The 14,188-nt window shown below is 40.7% G+C and overlaps 2 protein-coding genes across 5 annotated transcripts in view; one reads left to right on the top strand and one right to left on the bottom strand.

Annotated features, from left to right (window-relative positions):
* The window catches only part of PARP14 (poly(ADP-ribose) polymerase family member 14), a 56,660-nt gene extending 51,369 nt beyond the window's left edge, over positions 1 to 5,291 (top strand). Inside the window, exon 17 of the mRNA XM_070370138.1 lies at positions 4,227 to 5,291. Coding sequence (XP_070226239.1) covers positions 4,227 to 4,249 — 23 coding nt within the window. The 3' untranslated portion in view covers positions 4,250 to 5,291. The remainder of the gene's footprint in view (positions 1 to 4,226) is intronic.
* HSPBAP1 (HSPB1 associated protein 1) overlaps positions 1,433 to 14,188 on the bottom strand; it is a 57,240-nt gene continuing 44,484 nt past the window's right edge. For all 4 annotated transcript variants that reach the window (XM_070370157.1, XM_070370150.1, XM_005893413.3 and 1 more), the window contains 5 exons: positions 12,504 to 12,640; positions 11,009 to 11,180; positions 5,306 to 5,389; positions 2,445 to 2,555; positions 1,433 to 2,317 (listed from right to left, as the gene is read on the bottom strand). In XM_070370157.1, the coding sequence (XP_070226258.1) occupies positions 1,799 to 2,317; positions 2,445 to 2,555; positions 5,306 to 5,389; positions 11,009 to 11,180; positions 12,504 to 12,640 (1,023 nt within the window). In that variant the 3' untranslated portion in view covers positions 1,433 to 1,798. The remainder of the gene's footprint in view (positions 2,318 to 2,444; positions 2,556 to 5,305; positions 5,390 to 11,008; positions 11,181 to 12,503; positions 12,641 to 14,188) is intronic.

Here is a 14,188-nt window from a genome sequence, read left to right on the forward strand (position 1 = left end):
AATGAGGTACCATTTCACGCCAGTTAGAATGGCTGCTATCCAAAAGTCTACAAGCAATAAATGCTGGAGAGGGTGTGGAGAAAAGGGAACCCTCTTACACTGTTGGTGGGAATGCAAACTAGTACAGCCACTGTGGAGAACAGTGTGGAGATTCCTTAAAAAACTGGAAATAGAACTGCCATATGACCCAGCAATCCCACTGCTGAGCATACACACTGAGGAAACCAAAACGGAAAAGAGACACGTGTACCCCAATGTTCATCGCAGCACTATTTATAATAGCCAGGATATGGAAGCAACCTAGATGTCCATCAGCAGACAAATGTATAAGAAAGCTGTGGTACGTATACACAATGGAATATTACTCAGCCATTAAAGAGATGAGGTGGATGAAACTGGAGCCTATTATACACAGTGAAGTAAGTCAGAAAGAAAAACACCAATACAGTATACTAACGCATATATATGGAATTTAGAAAGATGATAATGATGACCCTATATGAAAGATAGGAAAAGAGACACAGATGTACAGAACAGTCTTTTGGACTCTGTGGGAGAAGGTGAGGGTGGGATGATTTGAGAGAATAGCATTGAAACATGTACATAAGAAAAATGGGCCAAAGACCCTACAGAAGGATCTTTTTTCAGACCATTCTTTTCTTGGGCATGCTCACCTCCCTTCCTCCTTTCTCCCAGAAAGCCAGCACTCTCTTGGGATTTATTGATACCCTCAGTTTGAAAAGTGAGAAGGATGAGACCAATAGTCAATCTTCTTAAAAGGTGACTTTGTATATCTTTTCTATGTGTTTTTTATGAATGGTTACTGAGATCAATCTGGTTTTTAAATTCGTACTTGAACAGTAACGATAGTAATTATCCCCACATCTTGCAAATGTAATGAGAGTGGGATTAAGTTGACGAAACAAGCTTTCTGTTAGCTTCAGGAGTCAGCAGCATTTGGTCATTTTTATTGCAGGGCTGTTGTCCTTAGTTGTCCCAGCTCCTTCCACAAAGAGGCCCCACCTACTTTTCTCCTGATGGGTACTCTACTCTGGAGCACAGGGGTTAACCAGTGAGAATCCTACACACGTGAGAAGTGTGGTCACTTCAGATCAAGGCGAGAATTCACCCTGCATTTGAATTAAGAGGTTGGCAACCTAGTACAATCACAAATTGTCCCACATCACCTTACTACATAGAGTCAAAAATACCTATTGAAATGAGCAACTGCAATCCCTCCCCCTGCCAAAAGTAACAAAATATAGAATTCACCCAATGGATGCCTTTGATCCATTAAAAAGTTAGCAAACTTTTTCTATAAGGAGTTCCAGTGAATATTTCCAGCTTTGTAAGTCATACTGCCTTTGTCACGACTCAGCTCTGTGACTGTAACCCTAAAGCCACCACAGACAATATGTAAATGAATGGTATGGCCGTGTTTCAATACAACTTTATTTACAAAAACAAGCAGCAGGCTGACCCCTGCTTGAGGCTGATGCAGAGACCACTTCCTGTTGAGAACACCAGGAGCTTGTGTTTGAGACAGGCTGAAGGTATGAGATGGGAGAGGCAAGGCAAAGGCACTGAGGAAAGAGGCATACAAATAACAAAAAGCCAGGCTGTCCAAAGAGCAATGTGTATGCCAGAAGGTGGCAAAAGACTAAAATTTAATTAGGTGAGAACAGTACATTTTAAGCATGTGCAAACTGAACTTTTGCTGGTTCATCTTTTATTTAAAAACTACATTATTTTAAAGATATTCTTAAAACAGTATTTAGAAAATCATTTTCTATTAGAATCACGTACTTCTTCCTTGAATCAGAAGTTGTGCCACTATCCTGGTTACCTGTGGATTCACCAAGCAGTCCAGCAAGTCATCTGTAGAAACAAATGTTTGGGAAACGGCCACAGTCCTATCTGAAGCAATCTGTTCCACAACTGCATTCTCACTCTCACTCATCATTCGCTGCCTCTTTCCAAAGGATTTTCCATTTTTGCTGACAAAGTCTTCACCATCGTTTTCAAATATGCCTCCTCTTTCTGAGGATGGTTCTTCGGAACTTGGTGTGACAGGTACCAGATCAAGGCCCAAAGGACTTGCTGCCTCCTGTTTCACTGTTTCTGAGCTTAAGTTGTGGCCACCAGCTTGTTCTACCCCCATGTGGCTGTGCATGTTTAACTCCTCCTTTATCGTGTACTCTCTGTTGGTTCTCTGTGCTTGGGTTTCTACTACTTCAGATGTTCCATAATGATTAAAAAAAGCAGAGATGGCCCCATTTAAGTAGTGACAATTGATTTCATGGGATGTTTCCTCAAGCTAGGGAAAAAGAAAAACTCCTTAAAATGGTTATACATACTTACATAAATTGGAAAACAAGCGTTCTTGTCAGAGTTGGTTTGTCACAGGATAGTAACTGCCATGATGAAAAGTGGAAGAGACCTACCTCAGTTGGGTTTAACCAAGCTCTGGTGTTGTGTGGATTCTCTGCAGTTTTCAGGGCACACACAAGCATGCGGGTGATTGCCTCTTCTACCCGGGTTTGGTGGTCCTCTTCCTAGGTCAAGGTTAAAAAAGAAGACACAGTGTTTCATTTGTCTCTGGGTCTCACTGCTTAAAACAGAGGAGTCTCTTAACTGCGTGTTTTGTTCTTTCATCAACATAAGCTTTGTTACTAAAGGAATGAATATGCTGTTGGCAGACCACGATTCTTACGTGTTAACTATCTTCTGCCACCTAGAAAGAGTTGCAGAATATTTCGCCAACTAAATTTAAGTATGGGTCCTTTCTGTAAGAAATAGGCCTTAAGTATGAATCACCTGTGATATTTTCTTCAGCATTTTCCAGTCTCTGACATGTTTAAAGTTTCTTTTAAAAAGTATCACATGAAAATGAATAATCCCAATAGAGGATTATTTTGACAAGCTAATTTTTTGAGGAATGGGAAAAAAATTTTAATAAACATTCTTGGTTGGATGGCATCACTGATGCAATGGACATAAAACTGGGCAATCTCCAGGAGATGGTGAGGGACAGGGAAGCTTGGTGTGCTATAGTCCATGGGGTTGTGAAGAGTCGGACACGACTTGGTGACTGAACAACAACAACATTCTTGGCCACAAGAGTGAGAAGGCTAAATATCTATCTATCTATTGTATCTTAAGATACAATAAGTATAAACTATGGCAATCATGATAAACTACATTAAAATTAGTAACTTTTGTTCATCAAAAGACACCATAAAGGAAATAAAGAAGCCAGATGTCTGTAACATATATAACTGATTGCAAAATATATAAAGAATCTGCACACATCAGTAAGACAAATGACCCATTTTTTTTTTTTAATGGGCAAAAGCCACGAAGACAAACATGTCAAAAAAAGAACAATTATATGAGTAATAAACACATGAAAATAAGCTTAGCCTCATTAATAATCAGGGAAATGCAAATCAAGAAACCCGTGAGACTGGCAAAAGAGGGTCTGATAATTCCAAATGATGGAGAAATGTCAAATAATTGACAGGAATCTTATACATTGATGGCGGGAATGTATGCTGACAGACATTTTGAAAATATGCAGGCATTATATTATAAACTTGAGTACTGTGCACCCTACAGATGGCAATTCCACTTCTAGATATATACACATTCTCTGGAGAAACTCTTGCACATGTACACAAGAATATTCTATTTATAAAAGCAAAAAAACTAAAAGCAACCCAATTAGACATCAACAGAAAAATGAATCAATAAACTGGTACATTAACACTAGAGGATATTATTATACTACAGTGAAAATGAATGACCAGCTACATGTGACAACAGAGATGAATATTAGAAACACAGATGAATATTAGAAACATAATATTAAATTAAAAAAAAAAGCAAATCCTCAAGATGAGATACCACTTCTCCTAGGATGGCTATAATAAAAAATACAGATAACAAATGTTCATAAGGATGTGGAGAAATCAGAATCTTCATACTTTGTTGGGGGAATGTAAATGGTGCACTGCTTGGAAAATAGCAATTTCTGGCAATTCCTCAGAAAATTAAATCTAGGGTTACCAGATGGTTAATTTTATGAGTCAACTTGGGTAGGCTATGGTGACCAATTGTCTAGTCAAACACTATTCTAGATGTCACTGTGAAGATATTTCATAGATGTGATTAACATTTATAATCAGCTGACTTTAAGTAAAAGCAGATTATCCTCAATAATGCAGGTGGACCTCATCTGATCAGTTGAAGGCTTTAAGAGCAAAATTTAAGGTTTCTTGGAGAAGAAAAAATTCTGCCTCAAGACTGCAACAGAAATCCTAAGCCAGTTTACATACAGCCTGCAAGCCTGTCTTACAGATTCTGGACTCTAGACCGCAACTTGAACTCATCTGAATTTCCAGCCTGCTGGCCTGCCCGGCTGATGTCCATATGATCCAGCAACTCCACACCCAGGTATATACCGAAAGAAATGGAAACATACATCCACACAAAACCACGTACGTAAATGACAGCAGTAGCATTATTCATAAGAGCCAAAAGTAAACACAATTCAAAGGTCCATCACTGATTAGTGGATAAACAAAATGTGGTATGTATGTCTAAACAATACTTTTTAGCTATATAAAAAAAGGAATGAAGTACTAATACACACTACTCCACGGATGATTCTTAAAAACATTATGCTAAATGAAAGACGCCAGCCATGGCTGCGATCAAAGTCTCTGGTTAAAGCATGTGCAGATGCAACAATGCTTCAGGTGGGAGAGACAGACTTGAACCATAATGGTAGCCATTCTAATTGTCAAGTGGAACAGGCAACCAGGATTAAGCATAGCATATTGGAGGGAAAAAGCCTTTGGCAGAAATAAAATGATAAAACCCAGCACTGAAAGACTGCTCTGAAAAGATGTGTAACTCAGGACTGTGAATTGTGCAATTAGTAATGAGGACGCTGAGCCAAGAAGCAGATATTTCCAGCCCAGATGGTGTGGGATGGGACTAGCACCATGGGACGTGTGTGGCAGGTTCAGCCAGGCCCAACACAGTTCTCCTAACAGTCAAGGGAGCAGGCCCGGCACACCAACCTCAGGGCGCACTGTGCCCCGAGAAGAAAGAGGACAGCGTGTCACAAAAACCCTATTTCCAACCTCACCACCCACCAACAGAGCACAGAATCCATAACCCATAGCACAGCAAACAAGGTAGCACGGGAGTGTTGGTTAAAATTAATCATCAAGTTATAAAGACAGGCACTGTGTATCTTAAAAGCAAGGAGATGACATTTGTTAGAAAAGGAAAATACCAGCTCAATCCATGAGTTTATACTGACAGTGACAGGATCAATGGATTCCACATAATGCCACCAGTGTCTGGGAACAAACAGAACCTGAAAACCAAACAAAAAATGGTTAGCACAAAACCAAGACATTTTACTTTTATGTCAGAATCAGATCTAAATTGAAGCTGCTAGGAAAAAAAATTCAAATGAATTTAGAGCAATATTGTAATAGGAAAGGGAAAAGTAAGAAAAAGCTCCCATAATCTGTTTATTCCTTTAAAAAAAAATTAACAAGTTTGCATGTTCTATAAAGGATATTGGCTTCCCTGGTGGCTCAGATGGGAAGATCCCCTGGAGAAGAGAATGGCAACCCACTCCAGTATTCTTGCCTGGAGAATTCCACGGACAGAAGAGCCTGGTGGGCTACAAGTCCATGAGGTCACAAGGAGTTGGACACGACTGAGCGACTAACACTTTCACTTTTTCACAAAGGATATTACCAGCTTCTCCAGTCTCTGCTCTCCTTTATGCTGGACCGTCTTTGTCTGCATCCAAATCTTGGTAAAGGATTCTGAGATTGTAACTCTTCCTCCTTTCCATCACATAAGAATTGTATGAGTTCTGAGAAAGGGCATACATAAAAATACAGGACATAGTTTCTGACTTCTCACAGTATAAAATCTAGCCAATGAAAAAATAATATATAGAACAGAGGCATTATATAAGGGTAAATCAGAGGAGTGGACACTGGTGGTAGAGAAGTTCAGAGGTGAGAGAAGCAGGCACAAACTAGGGAGGTCAGGGGCAACCTGGATGAAGGAAGTGTGATCTGAGCCACGACTGGGAGAGAACGAGGACGTGCCAGGAGGGGGATATGGGCAAGGGAGGCCGGACTGTCGAGGGACAGCAAGCAGGCCGGTTTTACCACTGCAGAAGGAATACTGGGGAATAAAGTAGGAGAATCAGGTTAGGGCCAGTGGAGGGCCCTGAATTCAGAATAAAGAATCTGGATTTTATATCCTGTAGGCATTACAAGTTCCTGAGAAGTTCTGAGTAAGTGGACGGTTAAAATAGTGACATTATGGGAAAGTCTGGAAGGACAAGAGAGTCCTGCAATGGTCCACTTAGTAAATGTTTAGATTTAAATAAGAAGGAATAGCAAACGAAAGCAATGGGCAGAGCCAAGAAGGACTGTATTTGTCCAGACTCACTATAAGAGTCTGTGAAAGGCCAAGTAGAGTAGAAACTTTTGGGTTTGGATTTAGAAAATGGTAGCACTTGCTACAGACAAGGTGGAGATGGGAAGAGCGCTCCTTTCAGGAGAATCAGGCACTGAAAATGGCCACTACAGCCACTGGCTTTAGTCATTAGGAGGCCTCGAATCTCCTATCACAGAGTTTACTTTCAGTACAGAGGTAGGAGGGGGGCCAGTTTATGGTGGATTCAGGAAAGAGAATGATGTGAAAAACTGATACAATGGACAGAAATACTCATTGAATTTGGCTATTAAAGTAGAAGAAAAAAAAAGAATTAGCAGCCACTTCACACCCACTAAAATGGCTACAGTTGTAGTAATATAATAATAGTAATAATAATAAAGGAAGATAACAAGTGTTGGAGAGGATGTAAAGCAATTAGAACCCACATAGATTGCTGGTGGGAATGTAAAATGGTGCAGCTGCTATGGAAAACAGTTTGGCAATTCCCCCAAAAGTTAAAACACAGAATTAACATATGACCCAGCAATTCCACTCCTACATAAATACTCAAGAGAACTGAAAATATATGTTCTTACAAAACCTTGTACACAAATATTTATAACAGTATTATCATAATAACCAAAAAAGTGGAAACAACCCAAATACCCATCAGGTGTTTAATGGATAAATAAAATGTATATTCACATAATGGAACAACAGGCAGTTCAGTTGCTTAGTCGTGTCCGACTCTTTGCGACCCCATGGACTGCAGCACTCCAGGCTTCCCCGTCCATCACAAACTCCTGGAGCTTGCTCAAACTCATGTCCACTGAGTCGGTGATGCCATCCAACCATCTCATCCTTTATTGTCCCCTTCTCCTCCTGCCTTCAATCTTTCCCAGCATCAGGGTCTTTTCAAATGAGTCAGTTATTCACATCAGGTGGCCAAAGTATTGGAGTTTCAGCTTCAGCATCAGTCCTTCCAATGACTATTTAGGACTGATTTCCTTTAGGATTGACTGGTTGGATCTCCTTGCAGTCCAAGGGACTCTCAAGAGTCTTCTCCAACACCACAGTTCAAAAGCATCAATTCTTTGGTGCTCAGCTTTCTTTATGATCCAACTCTCACATCCATACATGACTACTGGAAAAACCATTCTCTGACTACATGGACCTTCATCGGAAAAGAAATGTCTCTGCTTTTTAATATGCTATCTAGATTGGTCATAGCTTTTCTTCCAAGAGTGTCTTTTAATTTCATGGCTGCAGTCACCATCTGCAGTGACTCTGGAGCCCAAGTCTGTCATTGTTTCCCCATTTATTTGCCACCAAGTGATGGGACCAGAGGCCATGATCTTAGTTTTTTGAAAGTTGAGTTTTAAGCCAACTTTTTCACTCTCCTCTTTCACTTTCATCAAGAGGCTCTTCAGTGCCTCCTCACTTTCCGCCATAAGGGTGGTATCATCTGCGTATATGAGGTTTGATTTCAGCTTGTGCTTCATCCAGCCCAGCATTTTGCATGATGCACTCTGCATATAAGTTAAATAAGCAGGGTGACAATATACAGCCTTGACATACTCCTTTCCTGATTTGGAACCAGTCTGTTGTTTCATGTCCAGTTCTAACTGTTGCTTCTTGACCTGCGTACAGATTGCTCAGGAGGCAGGTAAGGTGGTCTGGTATTCTCCTCTCTTGAAGAACTTTCCAGTTAGTTGTAATCGACACAGTCAAAGGCTTTAGCGTAATCAATAAAGCAGAGGTAGATGTTTTTCTGGATCTCTTGCTTTTTCGATGATCCAATGGATGTTGGCAACTTGATCTCTGGTTCCTCTGCCGTTTCTAAATCCAGCTTGAACATCTGGAAGTTCATGGTTTGTACTGCTGAAACCTGGCTTGGAGAAATTTGAGCATTACTTTGCTAGCATCTGAAAGTGAAGTGAAAGTGAAGTCGCTCAGTCATGTCTAACTCTTTGAGACCCCATGGACTGTAGCCTACCAGGCTCCTCCGTCCATGGGATTCTCCAGGCAAAAATACTGGAGTGGGTTGCCATTTCCTTCTCCAGGGGATCTTTCCGACCCAGGGATTGAACCCCAGTCTCCCACATTGCAGACAGATGCTTTAACCTCTGAGCCACCAGGGAAGCCCCGTGCTAGCATCTGAGATGAGTACAATTGTGCGGTAGTTTCAACATTCTTTGGCATTGCCTTTCTTTGGGATTGGAATGAAAACTGACCTTTTCCAGTCCTGTGGCCATTGCTGAGTTTTCCAAATCTGTTGGCATATTGACTGCAGCACTTTCACAGCATCATCTTTTAGGATTTGAAAGAGCTCAACTAGAATTCATCACCTCCACTAGCTTTGTTCGTAGTGATGCTTCCTAAGGCCCACTTGACTTTGCATTCCAGGATGTCTGGCTGTAGGTGAATGATCACACCATCGTCGTTATCTGGGTCATGAAGATCTTTTTTGTACAGTTCTTCTGTGTATTCTTGCCACCCCTTCTTAATATCTTCTGCTTCTGTTAGGTCCATACCATTTCTGTCCTTCATTGTGCCCATCTTTGCATGAAGTGTTCCCTTGGTATCTCTAATTTTCCTGAAGAGATCTCTAGTCTTCCCCATTCTATTGTTTTCCTCTATTACTTTGCATTGATCACTGAGGAAGGCTTTCTTATCTCTCCTTACTATTGTTTGGAACTCTGCATTCAAGTGGGTATAGCTTTCCTTTCTCCTTTGCCTTTAGCTTCTCTTCTTCCCTCAGCTATTTGTAATGGAACATATTCATCCAAAAAAAGAATGAAGAGCCAATAACATTCTACAGTGTGGATGAACCTTGAGGAGATTATGCTATGTGAAAGGAGCCAGACATAAAAGACCACAGATTGCACAACTGCACTTATATGAGACGTCCAGAATAGGTAAATCTATAAAGAAAGAAAACAGAGAAGTGGCTGTCAGGGTCTGGGGGGATAGGTGAATGGGGAGTGACTGCTGACAAGACGAGGAAACAGTCAGACTGTGTGAGCTGGAGCACTCGAGTGTAAAGGAGGCAGCAACAGCCAGTGAGAAGGGGGCAAAGGAAGGAACACAGGCAGGTAAGAGGGATAACCAAGGGAATAAAATCTCCTTAAGAGACTAAGAAAACCCAGTAAATGTTAATAAAATATCTGACCGTAAATGCCAGTGTTGTAGAGCTGATTTTCCCCACTGGGTAGAAGCACTAAGCACCAAACCTTTGGAGATATTTCAGAGACAGTCAGTCACAAAAGCAGCATCCATTCTTGCTTAAAAGCAAATCATTCTCAACAAATATATGATATCACTTACATGTGGACTCTACAAAATGATAAACAAATCTATATACAGAACAGAAACAGACTCCCAGACATAGAAAACAAGCTTATGGGTATCACGTCTCGTTATGGGGGAAGGGGTAATTTAGGAGCAGGGGATTAACAGACACAAACTACTGCACACAGAATATACAGGCAACAGGGATTTACTGTATAGTACAGAGAACTATATTCAATATCTTGTAATAAATTATAATGGAATATAACCTGAAAAAATATATAACTGAATCACTGTGCTATACATCTGAAACTAACACAATATTGTAAATCAACTATACTTCTATTATACAGAGTGAAGTAAGCCAGAAAGAAAAACACCAATACAGTATACTAACGCATATATATGGAATTTAGAAAGATGGTAACAATAACCCTGTGTACGAGACAGCAAAAGAGACACTGATGTATAGAACAGTCTTTTGGACTCTGTGGGAGAGGGAGAGGGTGGGATGATATGGGAGAATGGCATTGAAGTACGTATAATATCATATATGAAACGAGTCGCCAGTCCAGGTTCGATGCACGATACTGGATGCTTGGGGCTGGTGCACTGGGACGACCCAGAGGGATGGTGTGGGGAGGGAGGAGGGACGAGGGTTCAGGATGGGGAGCACATGTATACCTGTGGCAGATTCATTTTGATATTTGGCAAAACCAATACAATATTGTAAAGTTTAAAAATAAAATAAAATTAAAAAAAAATAAAAAATAAAAAAACCCCTTAAATCCCTAAATCATTCTTAGTTCAATCTGCCGTTGTTGGCCCACTAACTGGATACACTTGAACCTGTGTTTGTGTGCCTGGATTCTAACGTAGTTGGACAGATATTAACTGTAAATAAATGTTTCAGAAGTGCTCAAGTACTCATGCCTTGACACCTCCTCTTAACCTAAACAAAAATGACTGAGCTCCTGGATCTTCGTCCATAGTCCATTCTCCTCTTCACCACCAGGAGGAGCCATGCACCCTCCTCTCATTTCCCTTCCATGACCTGTGAAGCTGGGACTGTGTGAAGCCTACAGCTGGAGAAGCTGGCATCCAATAGCAGAGCAGCAGGGAAGGGACCACTGTCGTCATTTGTACTGGTGGGGACGCACGTGACATAGGACTTGAAAGAAGTTATAGCTGGGGTGTCCAGTGACAGGTCACCAGTGTTTTAAAGCTCCCACTTTACCTGTCCTGGGCTCAGAGTGACCATATGTCTTCGAGCTTTCCGGAACTGAGGAAAACGTTTTAAATCAGGATTGACAACATTGATTTTACTGAACACACTGGATTCTTCATAAGGGATTCTAGTTGGATAAAGGAAAGGAGTATCTTCAGGAGGAAAGAGATGCCATCTTTTCCTAATGGAAAAAAAAAAAAGATACAAGTTAGTATTGTAGACTTGAGACAAAAGATGTAAGAAGGCAGCAGCGAAGTGCCGGTTTTCACCCATTTTCATTCAATCCAATAAAGGAATACAGGAGCCACCTCAGGGGTCACCTGGCCCATCTCTCACTCAGTTCTGGAATCTCCTCTGCAGACACCTGGTGGAGGTAGGGTAGCAACTAGTGGGTATCTAAGGATGTCCTAAGTAGCCCCTTTGCAGGGACAAGATCTGCTTTGTAAGATAATTCTCAAATCAAAGTCAGTCTCCTCATAAGCTGTTTCCATTCCTATAGCTAGAGCTACCTAGAATAACCTCCACTCTTTCAAATCTCTGTATTCTTATCTTATCCAGAGTAACCTGTCAGGGTTCTGTCCATCAAGTTAAATTTTCAGACTTCTCCCTGTTTGGACTGTGAATTTCTTAAGTTAAACATTTGTTAAATTGATTCATTAAGGAAGAGAAATGCACAAATGATGCCACACAATAAAAAGTAGTATAATATAGGGATGTGCAAAAAGAGAAAACTGTAAAATGGTTTCGTCACTTTAAAATTTATTTTTTTTGGAAAATGGAAGTGATAAATCTTAACTCACAAAACATTAGACACACCAATATTTGGAGCCAACAGAGGGAGGACCTGAGGCAAAGAAGGGAGAAGTGAAAAGGGAAGAGACACATACAGAAATCCACAGATGGGGAAGTAGAGAGAGAAAAGAACCAAGTTCTGAGACAAGTCCTTAAGCCCTCCAGTGACCCCTGGCAGTTACAGTAGGGCTATCTTGTCCTTTCAAGATAGCTGACTGCTCTTCTTAAACTAGGAAGTATAAAGTCTTATTTTGCCTTAGAGATGATAAAGCTGCTCCCTTCCCCTGGACTCATTTGGAGAATACGTTTAGAATGTCAGAGCTGGAAAGACCTTATCAGTCTAATTTTATTTTCAAAGAAGTGGAAGAAGGAGCCAGCTAAGCAGACAACTGCCTAGCTGAACTGGGAGTGGATGCCTGGAAGTTCTGGATGAGCTTTCTAAGAACAATCCTGATCATGGCTGAGAGGCACAGCACACAGAAACCACCATATATACTGCTCCCCTTATTTCACAAAGGAGGAGACTGAACCAGAGATTAAGAGATTTGCCCTGGTCATGAGACAGGCTGATAGAATGGAGCAGGGAGTCCTGCTGCCTACCCAATAGTCACTGCTTTTCCTGTGCAACACACAAAGACACAAACACACACACACGCACACATACATTTATCTCTCTCTCTCCCTCCTGCATGCCTATGCACATATGCATTACCTTCCTTGTACCTGGAATACTAAGTTGCAACCATAGGTGTCCAGATGACAGGGTGTATGGGCCCCCAGGGAGCCGATCCACAATGTACTCTCCTGTCCATTTCTTCCAGGAAACCCAAAGTCAGACCATATCACATCCTGTTATGAAAATAAAGTTACAGTCCATCAGGAAACAACCAACTCTGCTGTATAGTAGTGTTACACATTTCCACTTACACATCTGGTTTGGGGCAATGGGAACCACTCTCTTACAGAAAGCACTACAGATGGAAGAGCTTAGGTTTCCAGAGCAGTCCAAGAAGTCTTTTTAACCAACAACATATCTGAATGACCTCACTAATAGCAGTTACTCAACAAATATTTAATGTCTGCCTACAACACGCCTGGCACTCTCCTAGAGCATGTGACCCATCAGTGAACAAAATAGACAAAAATGCCCACCCAAATGAAGCCTACATTTTAGAGGCTGGAGACGGACAATAAACACTAGACGGAGTAATGAGGATATCTGGTGGAAGTGACTCAGGCAGTAGGAACAGTGACTGAGATGCAAACAGTTTTGTTTTTTTTTTAATCTCTGAAGCTCAACTCATGAATCCAGAAAGGCATATTCCCTCTAAACAGTGTAGATATTTTGAGGTATAAGTAATACATTAACTTTTTGCACTTCAAAGACCACATGAAAGAAGGCTTCTCCTAGGTTGTTGTTCAGTTGGTCAGTTGTGTCTTACTCTTTGCAGCCTCGTGGCCTGCATCATGCCATGCTTCTCTGTCCTTCACTATCTCCAAGAGTTTGCTCAAACTCATGTCCATTGAGTCAATGATACCATCCAAAAGTCTCATCCTTTGTTGCTCCTTTCTCCTCCTGCCTTCATTCAATCTTTTCCAGCATCAGGGTCTTTTCCAATGAGTCAGCTCTTTGTATCAGGTGACCAAAATACTAGAGGTTCAGCTTCAGCATCAGTCCTTCCAATGAATATTCAGGGTTGATTTCATTTAGGATTGACTGATCTGATTTCCTTGCAGTCCAAGGGACCCTCAAGAGTCTTCTCCAGCACCACAGTTTGAAAGCATCAATTCTTCGGCGTTCAACCTTCTTTATGGTCCAACTCTCACATCTGTATATGACTACTGAAAAAACCACAGCTTTGACTATACAGACTTTTGTAAGCAAAGTGATGTTTTTGCTTTCTAATATGCTGTCTAGGTTTGTCTCCTAGGTTAGTATAGTTGTTTAAAACTATAGATGCCTTTACTATGGAACATTAGGTCATCCCTACTAAATCAGAGTGTCCAGGTGGGGGAGACACAGCACATATTTTGAAACACTATTGCTATGCTCCTTAGTCATGAACTCTAAGTGTAAAGAACTTTAAAACAGAGACAGCACTTTGAACTTGGCACTCCTTATGTCTAGTTCTCTTTCTTTCAACAAACTGCTCTGCTTGATTTTATTTAGGCTTAAAGAAAGAATGTTCTTGCTTTTAAATAAAAGTTGGAAAACTACAAATGTAGTTTGACATAAACTCAAATCCATGGAACTTAAAATATGTACAAGCTGAAAAGGACACCCTAATGAACCAGATAGAAAGGTTTGGCTTTATTTATTTTCTGAATCATGAATTTTTCCTATTGAATTTTAAAGAATAAAGCAAAGTAAAAAACACTTTTAGGTGCAGAACATTG

Source organism: Bos mutus, chromosome 1, assembly GCF_027580195.1.
Source record: "Bos mutus isolate GX-2022 chromosome 1, NWIPB_WYAK_1.1, whole genome shotgun sequence".
Lineage (NCBI taxonomy): Eukaryota > Metazoa > Chordata > Mammalia > Artiodactyla > Bovidae > Bos > Bos mutus.